The sequence below is a fragment of the Rhagoletis zephyria genome, unplaced genomic scaffold (assembly GCF_001687245.7).
Source record: "Rhagoletis zephyria isolate East Lansing unplaced genomic scaffold, Rhagoletis_zephyria_1.1 Rzeph_scaffold_02522, whole genome shotgun sequence".
Lineage (NCBI taxonomy): Eukaryota > Metazoa > Arthropoda > Insecta > Diptera > Tephritidae > Rhagoletis > Rhagoletis zephyria.
The window spans coordinates 65617-81307 of NW_016159606.1; the positions used below are offsets into that span (position 1 = coordinate 65617).

The window sequence follows — 15691 nt, forward strand, 5'->3', positions numbered from 1 at the left end:
AAGTAAATTAGCGTCCTTAAATTTCGACATATTGAAATTTCAAGCATTTCTGAAATTTATAGTTATATGAAAAGCGGCCGTAATTTAAGACCGATTTCAACAATTTTCAACGGTTTGCTTTTATGTGGCAAGCACAATAATCATACCGAGTTTGGTACAAATTGCTAGAACGGTTAGCGAGATACATATATGTAATCACAAGTGGGCGGTGCCACGCCCATTTTCCAAAATTTTATCATAAACGTATTTCTTGCTAAAGAATTGTTGCAACCATCAATTTTGAATAAATTAGCTTTGATATTTACTGATTTATCGAAGATTTTGTATTTCTCGAAATTACCGTTATATGGAATGTGGGCGTGGTTATTGTCCGATTTTAAAAAGTTTCGGCCATTTGGTATGCTGTACCAGGACCAACAACTGTGCCAAGTTTGGAAGAAATTGGTGCAGCGGTTACCAAGATATACACATGTAACCATAAGTGGGCGTGGCTACGCCCATTTGCCAAAATTTTATAATATTCTTATTTTTCGTCTAAAACTCATTGTAAATATCAATTTTGAGTGAATTATCTTCAGTAGTTACTAAAATATCGCAGTTTTCGTATTTCAGAAAATTACCGTTATATGGGAGGTAGGCGTGGTTATTGTCCGATTTTTTAAATTTTCGGCGATTTAGTATGATGTATCAAGGCCAACAACTGTGCCGAGTTTGGGAGAAATTGGTGCAGCGGTTACCAAGATATACACATGTAACCATAAGTGGGCGTGGCTACGTTGCTCGAGCACCCCCCTGCCCCTACCTGGCTACGCCCATGTACTCAACTATGGTATTAGCAGTGACTGATGACTCAAATGAGGATAAATGCAGCCACCGCATACGAGCAGCAACTTTAAGTTCAGTATTTGCGTTGGTACAAAAATATTCCGTCGAGTAGCTCGCCTATTAACTGGCATCGTAGCATTATAATTATTAATCTGAGAATTACTAATCTGAGAAGAAAAATTTTTAGCTGCAGCAGATTCAGACTCTTGTTCAGAATTTAACATGGAGGCGTAAGAGTTGAAAGATGAATAAGTCGGAGCAGACCAAGTTGCATTAGCACCAACAATAGCATTAGCACCAACACCAACAGCGGCAATAAGAGAGCATTCCGTAGAAAATTTGGTAGACGAATCAGTGGGGCATTGTTTATCAGCAGCAGCAAGCGAAAGTGCGGGCATGACAGAATCCACAGAAGCAGCAGCGCCAGCAGTAGCAGTAGCGTTAGCAGCGTCGTCAACGACGTCAATTGAAGTACGAGCGGCAGACCAAGAAGAAGACGGAGTGAGAGTGAGAGGGCAACCATTATGCACAATAGACAAGTCAGCATCAGCAATGTTTACAGCAGGCACGACGTTAATTGGCATATCAACCTTTTCAAGTAAGATGTGTTTCTCATCAAACAAAGATTTTTCTGAGCTCCAGCAGACTCGCCAGGCAGCGGTTGTTGTTTTACTGGGACATTCTGATGGGCATCGAGAGCAGCAGAGACATCCACAGCCGACAAAGGCTTGGTCGCGGTGTGGGGTGGAGGCGGAGAGCGAAGTGAGTCCCGCCGAACTTTAGTACAAGATGAGCAGCAAAATGCACGATCGGTTTTATGCAAAAAGTCAACATCGGCTTCCGATAAATTAACACACTTTAAATGAAAAAATTCTTTACATTTAACGCACTGAATTTTCAGGCGACCACGGTAGGCCTTTTGCTTACACGTACAAGGCATGCTTTAAGTGTTCAAGTAAAATTACAATATCGTTTAACTTTCGCAAAAAAAACCATATACACGGCAATAATACAGAGCTTAGCGTAGACACGTCCGAACGGCGCTACCACATCGGAGGCTGACGTCATTTTTGGAGGAAAGTGATGATGACAATGGCAAAAAAAAAACATGTGAAAAGATTTTTTCACCAAAACCAATATAATTTTTTCTTTTGTTCATGAGAAGCATAATATATAAAATTATAATGGCTTTGGTGAAAAAATCTTTTCACATGTTTTTTTTTCCAAACTATTCTTAACAAAAGCACGTTTAAATGAGAGAATACCAGCCAGCGGTTTGCCTCACACAACCGGCACTGAGCTGAAACAGTGGCTTCGAGTTGTTCGTCTAATTCAAGAATCATCTAACATATGTCTCACCCGCTTGTCCACATTGGAACAACTTATCGACCAGAGTGATGAAGAACTAAAGCAGTTGCTATCCAATAATCCAAGTTATCGCACAGAAGAAGATATTCGCCGGCTGACGACTGCCATGCAAAACTTGCGTAAATGTAAGGAAAACTTGGTAATGCTTGAAGGTGGGAATGGCGCGGCAACTGGCAGCGGTAATGAAGGAAAGGCCCCACTGACTGAACAATTATTTTAGGACTCGTGGGATCGATATCACCCCCATCATCATCATCATCATCATCATCATCATATCGTGGCAGTATAGGCAACATTGGTATAACATCTTCGCCCCGCACACATCGCATGATCACAAAGCAAGCAAAACAGCATCATCATTAATCAGTGGGTAGTAGTCGGCAGTCACCATCCCATGATCACAGCTGCAAATCAACTTCAGCGGCTGCAATAAATAATACTACTGACGATTTGGCATGTATGCAAGGATCTACCCTCACGCTGACACTGACTCCTTCACCTCCTAATTCCCCATTCACGCCGATAGGTATAATTAGCAATTTTAGTACAGTCTGCAGTGGTGGCAGCAGTGCTAATGGTACACCACAAAGAGGCAAGCCAGCTGGAACGCCGCCCCCAATGAAGAAACATCAGACCTTACTGTCCAGTTTACAACAGCATACACCTACATATACGGCTATTGCTTCTGCAGCTGCAGTTTCTGTATTGCCCGCAAGCCAGCAGCAAGATTCACCCATGGAAGAGGGGCGAAGGCTACTAAAGGCTACATTTGCTCATTTGTCTGCCTGTGCACTGGCGCGATGCATTTAGAATTTGTTGGAGACCTGTTATCGCTAGGGTTTCTTAATGCTTTCAAGAGGTTCATAAATCGCAGAGGTTATTGCAAGCTTATGACGTCCGATAATGGCACAAATTTTATTGGCGCCGAGAAGGAGTTGCGGAGTGCGTTTTAAAAATGCGTGGCCGATACCAGACTACGTTCATTTTTCGCGGACTCCAAAATCGAGTGGCGTTTCAATCCCCCGTCTGCGCCTCACATGGGAGGTTACTGGGAAACTGGTATCAAGCGAACATAGTATCATCTTAAACGCGTACTGGGCGAAACTCTTCTGTCTTATGAAGCGTTCAACACGCTGCTGACAGAAGTGGAAGCTTGCGTAAACTCCCGCCCGCTCTGTGACAACTCAACATCTGTTGATGACCTAGAAGCCCTAACTCCCGGTCATTTCCTTGTCGGTGAACCGCTGAAATCACTCCCAGAACCTGAGGGTCAAGGGTTCTGTGGCAGTCTTCGTCAGCAATGGCATGCTAACTCTGCCATAAGACAGCATTTCTGGCGACGATGGCGAGACGAGTACCTTGTCAGTTTACAGCGTCGCTCAAAGTGGTTTCGTTCCTCACGCAACGTCGAAGAAGACGATGTGGTCGCAATTTTCAACGAGCCTACTCCGCTGACAAAGTGGATGCTGGCGAGAGTTATAAAATGCCACCCCAGTACAGATGGACTCGTACGAGTGGTCACTTTGAAGACGCCAAATGGGGAATCGGTTAGACCGATCGTGATGCTTTGTGTTCTGCCGACGAAAGGCGACTTGTTCTGCGAAGAAGATCCATAGACGTGAAGTATGCACACTGGCATTAAGTCATACCTTTTAGTATTTTTGCATTGTTAATTAATTTGCCTAATTTTCCACACTGTAATTTTAGTTCAAATGTTGAACTTATCATGGTTAGTTCAAGGGCGGCGATATGTTGGGTTCAGTTACGCTAATTGTAAGGTGTTGGTATGATTATTACAACATAAGGGTTAATGCACAAGTCTACACAAACGTAGCGACTGTAATTTGACATTCCTCTTTTTGCTTTGTTCGTAACACTTAACTATAACTAGTTTTATAAGAACTTATTAAACTCTCGTCTAGGAGAATTCGTTTTGTACTCGACCCGCTTACACGTTCGCCGCCGCTCAGTAACTTTTCGCTAGTTGTACCCGCATTTTTTTATATTAGTGAAAACCCGCGCCTGCATATTTAGATTCATTAGTTTAAGTAAACTAAATAAAAGGAACTGAATTCCGAGATACTCCGCGTTTTATTTGGACATTTATTTGGAAGGGAATCCGCCGCATCAAGCTTCTGTCGGAAAGCGTAGACCAGTGGGCGATGATCAGTGACGATGTGACACTTACGGCCCTCGATCATGTAGCGGAAGTGGCATAGACCCTGGTACGCGGCGGTCAATTCGCGGTCGTAAGTGCTGCACTTGCGCTGCGCGCTGGTCAACTTTTTCGAGTAGAACCCGAGCGGTTCTAGTTTTCCGTTTACGACTTGGTGTAAGGCAGCCCCCACGGCTGTATCGGAAGCGTCTACATGTAACGCTAACTCTGCCGCTGACACCGGGTGCACGAGCAATGTTGATTCCGACAATTCAGGTTTGCAACGGCCAAAACGGTCAGTTTCTGCTTCACTGTTCCACACGAGTCAAGTGCGATCATTTTTCCTGTTGGCCGTAATCAGCTGTAGCAAATGCGTTTTATAGGCGATAGCGTTTGGCAAGAATTTGCGGTAAAAATTTACCATTGCGATGAAACTCTTTAACTCCTTGGCTATCGTGGGTTTCGGGAAATCGCGGATCACCGTGATCCTTTCGGATAAAGTACGAATCCCTCGGGCGTCGACTAAGTGGCCGAGAAATCTTAGCTCGCTTTTGCCAAAATCGCATTCATTAATTGCGAGATTGTTGTCTCGGAGACGTTGAAGGTCTGCGCGTATGTCTCGACGATGCTGTTGCGCTGACGACGACGCTATACAAATGTCGTCGATATAAGGGAAAGCGCAGTCTAGACCACGCAAAACTTCGTTTATCAGCCTTTGAAAGGTTTGCGCGGCGTTACATAACCCAAAGGTCATGAACCGAAATTCGAACAACCCGAATGGCGTCGTTATGGCTGTTTTGGCTACATCATCGTCGTGGATCGGCACTTGGTGAAAAGCACGATGGAGATCGTAGTTGCTTGTAAAATCCGATAAATATGGCAGCGGATATCGGTCGGGTACAGTTTGGGCATTAAGCGCACGATAATCGCCGCATGGTCTCCAGGTTCCGTCGCCTTTCCGCACCATGTGCAACGGGCTTGCCCAGTTGCTGCTAGACGGACGACATATGCCAGACTTATTAAAAAATTAAATTCGTTTCGTGCTGCGGTCAACATATCGGGCGACANTATATTAGTGAAAACCCGCGCCTGCATATTTAGATTCATTAGTTTAAGTAAACTAAATAAAAGGAACTGAATTCCGAGATACTCCGCGTTTTATTTGGACATTTATTTGGAAGGGAATCCGCCGCATCAAGCTTCTGTCGGAAAGCGTAGACCAGTGGGCGATGATCAGTGACGATGTGACACTTACGGCCCTCGATCATGTATCGGAAGTGGCATAGACCCTGGTACGCGGCGGTCAATTCGCGGTCGTAAGTGCTGCACTTGCGCTGCGCGCTGGTCAACTTTTTCGAGTAGAACCCGAGCGGTTCTAGTTTTCCGTTTACGACTTGGTGTAAGGCAGCCCCCACGGCTGTATCGGAAGCGTCTACATGTAACGCTAACTCTGCCGCTGACACCGGGTGCACGAGCAATGTTGATTCCGACAATTCAGGTTTGCAACGGCCAAAACGGTCAGTTTCTGCTTCACTGTTCCACACGAGTCAAGTGCGATCATTTTTCCTGTTGGCCGTAATCAGCTGTAGCAAATGCGTTTTATAGGCGATAGCGTTTGGCAAGAATTTGCGGTAAAAATTTACCATTGCGATGAAACTCTTTAACTCCTTGGCTATCGTGGGTTTCGGGAAATCGCGGATCACCGTGATCCTTTCGGATAAAGTACGAATCCCTCGGGCGTCGACTAAGTGGCCGAGAAATCTTAGCTCGCTTTTGCCAAAATCGCATTCATTAATTGCGAGATTGTTGTCTCGGAGACGTTGAAGGTCTGCGCGTATGTCTCGACGATGCTGTTGCGCTGACGACGACGCTATACAAATGTCGTCGATATAAGGGAAAGCGCAGTCTAGACCACGCAAAACTTCGTTTATCAGCCTTTGAAAGGTTTGCGCGGCGTTACATAATCCAAAGGTCATGAACCGAAATTCGAACAACCCGAATGGCGTCGTTATGGCTGTTTTGGCTACAACATCGTCGTGGATCGGCACTTGGTGAAAAGCACGATGGAGATCGTAGTTGCTTGTAAAATCCGATAAATATGGCAGCGGATATCGGTCGGGTACAGTTTGGGCATTAAGCGCACGATAATCGCCGCATGGTCTCCAGGTTCCGTCGCCTTTCCGCACCATGTGCAACGGGCTTGCCCAGTTGCTGCTAGACGGACGACATATGCCAGACTTATTAAAAAATTAAATTCGTTTCGTGCTGCGGTCAACATATCGGGCGACAAGCGTCGCGGTCGAGAAAACACCGGTTGACCCGATGTAGATTTGGTCGAAGAACCACAAGGTGCTAGCTTCGTGATATCCGCAAACTCGCGCAACAAATCAGCAAAGGGGTCGTTTGCGTTGAACATTTTAATCTGGGTTACCTTGGAAAACGTTGGCGCAGTTAGTAAAGATCGCAGTTTGGTGAGATTTTCGATTAGTTGGTTTCGACGCAAATCGATGAGAAGTTCATAGAAACGAACGAAGTCTGCGCCGATTATCGGTGTTGTAACATCGGCGGTTATGAACGACCACGGGAAATCCCGACGAAGTCCGAGATCCAAGTTGATACTTTTTTCACCGATGGTCTTGATGGTAGATCCATTTGCGGCATACAGTTTGGTCGTGGTAGATCGCATATCCCGAGAACTGGCAGAGTTGGGCAGGACGGACACGTCCGCGCCGGTATTGACAAGGAACATTTTACCTGTCCGTCGTTCGTGCACTTGAAGGCGAAGAACTTTGCGCTCTGTGACGGACCCTTCGCTATCATCCGCCACTCGCTTCCGTAGTCACAATGCATCGGATGCGGAGGCTACCGCTCGAACCACGTGGTTTCTGCGACGACACGGTATACGGCACTTCCGAGCGTCGGAGCCATATTTCTGGTGGTACCAACAGTCTTGGGCTGCAACAGATGACGTTTCTTGTGAATTTTCTGCTGTTTGCAAGTTGTTTCGTGCATTAGCTCTTGGTCGAGAGGTTGACCGCCCACGATTACGCGAACGCGAACGAATAGTGAATTTTTCAATTTTTTTGTCTAGTTCCATTACGAATGCACGCAGTTCGTTGACTTCATTTTGAGGTGTCGACCTAACGCGGTTCACTTGAAGTGGCGCGATAGCATCCACTATTGTGTCGGTTATTTTCGTAAACTCGGTCGCAGNAGTACCGGATAAGGCTGCTACGACTGTTTCTGCGAACTCCGGCAAACGTTTGATCCAGGGGCTTTTGAGCGCCGTATCGCCGAGTGTGTTGCCAGCGACGCGCTTCATTTCAAAGAACAGTTCTGACGATTTCTTATCCCCCAGTGGCAATTCTGAGAGTACGCGGTTGAGGCGTCGCTGTTCGCTATCGGCGAAGTGCTCGATAATTCTTTGCCGCACATTCTCGAACCTGTCGTTTTGCGGTAGCGATGCAATGACATCCCGAGCGAGGACGTTGGGGTCCAGCGCTGCCAAAACAGTTTCCGTTTTTGCTTCTCGGCCGTGATGCCTAAAGCAGAAAACCAAAAATCCATTGAAGTAAACCAGGCCTCAATATTTGTGTTGCTCATTGGCGGTACTGGTAACCTGGCATACACTACCGCGATGGTATTAGCGGGCGGGACCGTTGCTGCGGCCGGTGCACCTATCTCGGCTGCGCCTCCAGGCAACCCACCGTCTTTCGTTTCGATCGGCATTGTCTTACCCTTAAAGTTTGGTTATGTGCTTACACGTGGTTGTCGCGTTTGCCGGAGGCGAGATCACGTCGGCGTCCCCACTTTGGGTGTTTTAATAGAGTATCCCTCTCAAACTCGCAAGGAAGAAAAAATGGATGTAGCAAGATATACAAAGCTTTATTTTTTATTTAATAGTAAGCTAAGGATTTGTTTAATCAATTAATATTAAGTATTTTTATTTGTATCTAGGCAAGTACGACTTAGCAGCACGAAATCCAGACGAAAAAAGGACAGAAGTGCGGAAGGTTATGCCAGATTATAATTTTTGTATTTTATCTAACGCAAGGTCGCATTTGTGCTTGAGGCATTTTTGGGGTTACCGCACGCTACAGGTGTGCTGCCACAGTACACAACGTCTTTCAGTATATGGAGGATATCTTAGCAGAAATCTCAGAAAATTCTGTGAACACTGTTGTCATTGGCGATTTTAACACAAACATGAACGTAGTTTCAACCTACAGCAGAAAACTCAATGATGTTTTCTTGCAACAAGCCATGCAACAGCTGTTAAATTTTAATACGAGGGTGGCGGAACATTCGGAAACACGTATCGACTTGTTGTATTCCGATGATAACCGAGTTATATGCGAAAATGTCGAGGATCATAGAATATCAGACCACGAAACAATGATGTTTCGACTCAGTGTCAATAAGCTAAACCCACTTGCTAAGGAGGTATAAGTAATATCCTGGGAGAGATATAACCCAGAGAACTTAACAACTTTACTAAGGCAGTGCGATTTCTCGAACTTAAGTTTTTTCGATGTTGACGGTAGGTATTACTCATTGCATTATGTGGTCCATGAGGCAGTTAACTTACTCAAAAATAACTCGCATTAAGCAGAGGAACAAATGATATGATAGGCAATTGACAGAGATGAACAAGTATAAACCTAAATCTCATGAGAAAGCAGTGTTGTCAGGGTACTGGGGTGAATATAATATAGTGAGAAGCAGGTATAAAGAAATGGTAAGGTGTAAAAAAATTAATTACTTAGAGCATAAGATGGAAATAAATAAGGGTGACAGCCGACCCATGTGGAAATACATAAAGGAGGTAGTCTATACACGGAGGTCAAAGAAAATATTGGAGAAGTGATAATACATAACACCAACTACGTAAACTGCTTTGAAAACTTAAATAATTTTTTTCGTGGACAGCATTTTGGAAATACATACCAATATAGAGTGTGTAAACTATGACTTTTTTGAGCAACGAGCTTCTACAAGTACGCTAAAATTTGAAGATGTCTCTACGGAAGACATTCTTCAAATTGCCAAACAATTTTAGCGGAAAATTGGGGGATACAACCTACTATCTGACGGTGTTATTAAGGACTCTGCTGATTATATGGGATATTTATAAGAAATAAATAAGAGTCTCCAAACAGGATCAGTACCGGAAAAATGGAAAATTTCATCAATAGTACCCGTTAAGAAAGTTAGAAAAACAATTAAAGCTGAGGAGTTTAGGCCTATCAATACTCTCCCTAGCTTGGAGAAAATGCTAGAAACCGTAAAGAAAAACTAGTTACAGTACTATGTGGAATCCAATGAAATACTCAGAAAAGAAAAATCTGAATTCAGAGCTAAACATTCCTGTGAGACTGCGCTGAATCTGGTGTTTTCTCAATGGAAAGAAGATCATAACTGCCACCTTAATGGAGTAGCAGTGTTTATTGATCTTTAAAGAGCATTTGAAACAGTTGATAGGGTCCCAACGTTGGATAAACTAAAATACATTGGCATAGAAAACACTGAGCTTGACTGGTTTAGAAGCTTTCTATGTAATCGTAGGCAACAAACAATAGTTAATTCAAAGATGTCTAGTAAGATAGCCATAGACATCGGCTTACCACAGGGCTCTGTTTTGGCACCCCTGCTCTTTAATATATATACAAACGATATTAAAAGTTCTCTCAAACATTGTAAAATAAAACTCTTTGCGGATGATGCCTTGTTAACGATCAGTGATAGGGAACTACCAAATGCGATTGTCAAAATGCAAGAAGATCTTAATTCTTTGTATCAATGGCTGTGTTCAAATAAACTCAAACTGAATGTGAAAAAGACTAACTTTATGGTATTTTCCGGAGCGGCAAATGCTGACTCCATAAACCGTGAATTAAAAATCAAAGAGTTGAAAAGTGTCAAGTACCTAGGAATATACATAGACAACAAACTAAAGTTTGATGAGCACGTTGAGTATACAGTCAACAAGATTGCTAAAAAAATTGGCCTTATAAAGAGATCGTGTAAGTACTTGGGAAGAAGATATAAAACATTGGTTTACAGGTCAATAGTAGAACAGCACTTTATATACTGCCCTACGATTTTCTTCCTAACGGGGGACTCACATGTAGATACGCTGCAAAAAATGCAAAACCGAGTGATGAGATTCATCCTCAACAAACCGTACGACACACCAACAAGATGTATGCTTGAAACCTTGAATTGGTTAAGCGTGAAGCAACAAGTTTTTTACCACGCTATGAAATTTGTGTACAATATTAAGAAAGGCAACCTGCCGGATTATCTTAGCGATAATGTCCGATATATAAATGAGACCCATTCATATTTGTTGAGAGAGAATAACAGCTTCAGACTACCGAAGTATAGAACGGAAGTGGACAAAAAAAATATTTTTTATAAAGGCTTAAAGTGCTTTAATGAATTACCAGACTCCTTTCAAGCGGCTGCTATATGACTATTATAGAACGCAGCCTACAAGATGTATCAACAAAAGCGTGGATTGGAAACTAGGCCTTTCCAACCACCAAGATACCGAGACTAGGTGGATCGGAAACTCGGCCTTTCCGACTACCTAGAGTACATTAAAGCCCTTAGATAATAAACAATAACTGAGCGGATTGGAAACAAGGCCTTTCCAACCGTCACGAAAGCGCGACTGGGTGGATCGGAAACTCGGCCTTTTCGACCACCCATGAGATATCAAGATACGGAGTAACCCAAAAAGTATATAGCGGATTGGAAACTCTGCTTTCCAACTGTCGACATAACTTCCGGAAAATTGCATGCTTTTATATTGACGTAAAATAATTGCAGCTGTAAAGAAATAATGTTATTTAAAAATTTCCGTAGAGCATACTGTATTTAATATTTAATATTTACATTTTAAATCTAAATGAATGTTAAACCTTTTTTGTAATATAAGTCTAACAGACTGTAAAAAAATAAATAAAAACTGAAAAATAAAAAATATAAAAAGTAAACTTTTCCGTATACTCTGTAATATTCCTCCGCAATTTTGTAAGACAAAATAACAATTTATAGTCGTTGCTTTGCACCGAAATATCTTCTTCTTTTTAAATCAATTTACTAATTATTTTGTTAGCTTAAGTGTATAATTTGTTATATAGTATATATATATAGAAAAAAACTTGAAAGTTAGGGGGAGGACCGAAATTATTGAGCTAGAATATCCTGGTACTATTCTATATAGGCAAAAATTTGGGCCCCCTGCCCCTACCTGGCTACGCCCATGCAGTGTTGGCACTAATCGATTGATTTTTTAATCAATTAGTTAATTCGATTAAATTCAATCCGATTACAGTTAATAGTGATTAATTCTAATCTGATTAAACAGTTAGTCGTAACCGCGATTAAACAAATTTATTTTTAATCATTAACTCTTAATTTAATTTCCCGTGTTTCGATCTGAACAGCCATGTGGCTTGATGGACGTTTTTATGCTAGAACCCAGTACTATATACTACCAAGTTTCAGGCCCTGGCGAAGTCGATCAGCCTCAGTTCGTTATCGGACGTTTCGTCGCATGAAAATCGGCGATGTTAAATCTACTCCAACATACTCAAAAGTTTGACCTTGAGCTTTGTGAATTGTCATGGCGAATGCAGTCCTTATCGGAAATTGATGTCGTTGCATTGTACACCCAAGTTGACCTTTTGACGAGTCCAGAGTGATTCTAGGTATATGTACTTCTTTACCAGATTGTTCACCAGTAACGATTTTTGCTTTTATTATATTATTACACATGCTCGTCACAATGAGTCTTACCCCGTTGCATAGACCTTCTTATACATCCAAATTACGTAACAACATTATTAGCGAATTTGTTTTCAATTTCAGCTCGTGTGGGGGTAAGTCTGATATGTTGACTGAATTAAGAAAATCCGTTGTGAATTGGAGTCCTCCTCCAGAATGGTCTTTTATCGAGTCATGACTGTGGTAGATTTTGTATTCACCAGGAAGTTTGGCAACGATAGCGTCGTTAATTCTATCGACATCTTTATTGAGAGGTGAAAGTATCGCCCTTTTTTCATTCTCTCATAAATTGTACTTTCAAAGCAGTCTCCAAACACCTCATCAATTAGGTTGCTATTTGATATGATATCGTCTGGCAATTCAATTTCTTCCATCGTATTTAATGGCCGCCCACCGTTACCTAACTTTAGCAGATATTCAGCAAATTCACGTTGCTCTATATCGACATGCATGTTTTCTTCCAATGTAAATACCATAAAACCTAACCATAAGGGACATCGTTTGATAGAAAGGTCTAACAATTCACTTTGATTTGCTCTCAGTTGCACAGGCAAACATTGGCGAAAGTCTCCTCCTATTACCATTACTTTTCCACCAAAGGGAACGTTCGGATTTGCAATAGATCGCAACAGTTGGTCAATGTTTTTTAGTCCATATTTTGGATGCATAGGAGCTTCATCCATAAGAAAAATATCGGTTTCTGCTAATTTACTGGCTTTTGGTGATCCGGGTGTGATACTTGATACTGAGCCTGGTGAAAGTGGTACTTTCAATCCAAATGTCTTATGTGCAGTACGACCATTAGGCAGCAATATCGAAGCAATACCGGTAAAAGCCATACATTTAACTTTGCATTGCTTTCCAGTGAGCACGTAGAACAAAGTCTTATATATAAATGTTTTTCCAGTGCCACCTGGAACATCAATGAAAAAACATTTTCCTTCGGAATTTATTTCACTCACGGCCTGAATAATAGTATTAGCGACTTCCTTTTGTTTTTCTGTGAGTAATTGATACATTTGTTCACCTAAGGCTGCTGATTCATCTGTGTTCGGAGTATCGAAATTATTTTATATATTGTCACCCTCTATGTCTTCAAAATTAAACGTTTTTATCCAATATTAAAAATTTCTACCTTCTGTTGCTTCGGTGTTTAATTTATGGGCAATAACTCTGTATGTGCGTTTAATAGCATTTTCAATTGGCTGCCCATTTCGTCGAGCTGCGTATATAAAATCTTCTTCTAAATCTTGTTTAAATGTTTCCCATAGTCGCTTCGGGTTTTCAGGGGATCCATAAATTAATATTTGTATGAAAAGCATTGCAACAGGCATTTTTGATAGCACAGATTCTCGTAGTCCTTCTATCCATCGCTGATCGTCGTAGGGTAATCCACGTGCTAAACAGGCTTGTTTGTACGTCTGATACGGGATCTCGTTCACAGTTCGAAGGTCTTCGAAACTTGTTGCGTCATTTACATGATACAGCAACAATCGCAAGTGATATAACTCTGGTTGAGAAATGTAATTTATGCTCGACCTTCCAATCCATCGGAAATATTCAAGCATTTGCCAATAATAACGATATTCGACATTGTTAGCATTTTCATTTGATTGATATAGTTCCCTTTGTTATTTAATTTTTTTGTTATGACTAAAATATGCCTCTAAAGCAGATCCTCTTTGACCAATATCTGCCAAATCTTCCTGAACTTGGTTTAAGTTTGAGATTCTATAATGGCCTGGTAAATGTATATCCAATCGCTGAATACTATGACTTTTTTTGTTTTATTTCAAAACCAAATAATCTCCAGCACTCTTCTGGAGGCGTGACACAGCGTGCTTCAATGTATGTATTCGCCTCAATATGGATAAGTGTTCTTTGATCTGCTACTATTTTAATCGATGCGCAGTTGTGTCCTTTATAAATATGTTTGTAGAGATATTTTAAAGCCAACATACTACCTACATATTCAACGTTTATATGACAGTTAAATTTTTTTAATAAATATGCATTATAGGAAGCCACGTGACGATTGTCTCTTGTTATACGACAACCATTTATGTATTTCCGATAGCTTGATCGTGTGAAAATTCCGAACATTGAGGGTCTAATTGTGGATTGTAACCTCGTCTGTAATTCGGTTTTCCATCATCAACTAAAGATGTTACTTCTTGGAATGATTTGGGAAAGTTAAATCGACAGCTTGTTCTCCCATTTTTGTTTGTCATACACGCAGCATTAGGATTGAGAGTTCCACAAGGATTATGAATCATCTATTTCAGCACAAGCTCCCTTAATCCTAAGTCATGATTTCCGGGTATTTCAGCTGAAATCAAGTCATCGAGCTCTTCTGGATGATGAATCTGGTCACCAGAAGTCATAATAATAAGAAAATGCATATGCGGCAATCCTCTTTTCTGAAATTCAACCATGTATACAAAAGCCGATACCTTTCCAAAGATCTGTGTTTTGTCCAAATCTTCTATAATTTGAGCGAATTTTAAGTTGGCCACTCGCGCTACGATATCAGGTCGATCCTGTAGAAGCTGCTGCAATATGGTCCCGTCATTTAATTTTATTCGAAATGTCTGTTTGATTTCTGGCCAGTTCGGATTTGAAGTCAAGGTGATAAAGAAATCCGGTGATCCGACCCGTCAAACAATAGCCATTGCATCTTCGAAATTATCGATATAGGGCCGGTTGTTCAATGTCTGGTTATCACTACTTGCCGGTTAAACATCATTATCGAGGTTTTCGACATCATTCATATAACATGTGATCGATGAAGCAGTCGTTGTATTTAACCAAAGCTTTCACTTCTGGTTTGTGTTAACTGGTCATTGAACAAACGGCCCATAATATCTTGTGGATCCAGGAAACGAGGAAGGTGAAATAATCTTTTCACCAATTGCGGCATGCCTTTTTTCGGCTAACTCATTAATTAGACGCGTCACTCCCGTGTATTGATCTTCAAGAATTTTATTTTGATTATGTTTTATCCATTGAATAACATCACGCTCCACACGAATATATGTGTCCACTAAATATTGCTTAAATAACCTGCCACCGAAATGAAGTGCATTAGATAAATGAAATTTATCGTTCATCCGGTCCTTCTATTGGTTGCGCCTTTACTAAAAATTTAATTAATTGAGATCGAAATGAAAGCCGGTATTGCGCAAGCTCAAGCCGAGTTAAATTACGTCGGCTAGCATATGGCGTCTGAAGTTGCAACCCTATACTAAAGCCGTAGGTACCAGCCGGGTAAGTGAATGGCTCCACACGTTTATCAATATTTTTTTAATCAATGATGTTTTTATTACGCTGATGAACAATCAGCTGGTTATCTGGAAAGCTTTGATCAGCATTAAATGTAAACAATGCACAAACCTCATTACAGGCGGGTATATTATATCTTCTGTGGTCAGCTTTTTCTGGTACTCTGAATAAAAGCTTAACGTGCGGCGGACGTATTACTTGTGCAGAACTTAACCGTGTAACCTCTAGCTCTACTTCTCGCATCATTATGTAACCCTGTACATAACC

The 15691-nt window shown here is 41.6% G+C and overlaps 2 protein-coding genes across 2 annotated transcripts; both read right to left on the reverse strand.

Annotated features, from left to right (window-relative positions):
• Positions 1-6371: 6371 nt before the first annotated feature.
• On the reverse strand, positions 6372-7097 carry LOC108367063 (uncharacterized). Its single transcript, XM_017621585.1, has one exon. It carries the CDS (start codon positions 7095-7097, stop codon positions 6372-6374), a length of 726 nt encoding a protein of 241 aa, XP_017477074.1.
• Positions 7098-7187: 90 nt separating this feature from the next.
• LOC108367064 (uncharacterized) lies at positions 7188-8077 on the reverse strand. Its single transcript, XM_017621586.1, has 2 exons — positions 7968-8077; positions 7188-7890 (listed from the first exon to the last, which is right to left on the reverse strand). The coding sequence occupies exons 1-2, from the start codon at positions 8075-8077 to the stop codon at positions 7188-7190; spliced, it is 813 nt and encodes a 270-aa protein (XP_017477075.1).
• Positions 8078-15691: the final 7614 nt, after the last annotated feature.

What these genes read in the sequence shown, in the direction of transcription:
- LOC108367063 (XM_017621585.1), bottom strand. Translation starts at nt 7,097, where the DNA reads ATGTTCCTTGTCAATACCGGCGCGGACGTGTCCGTCCTGCCCAACTCT.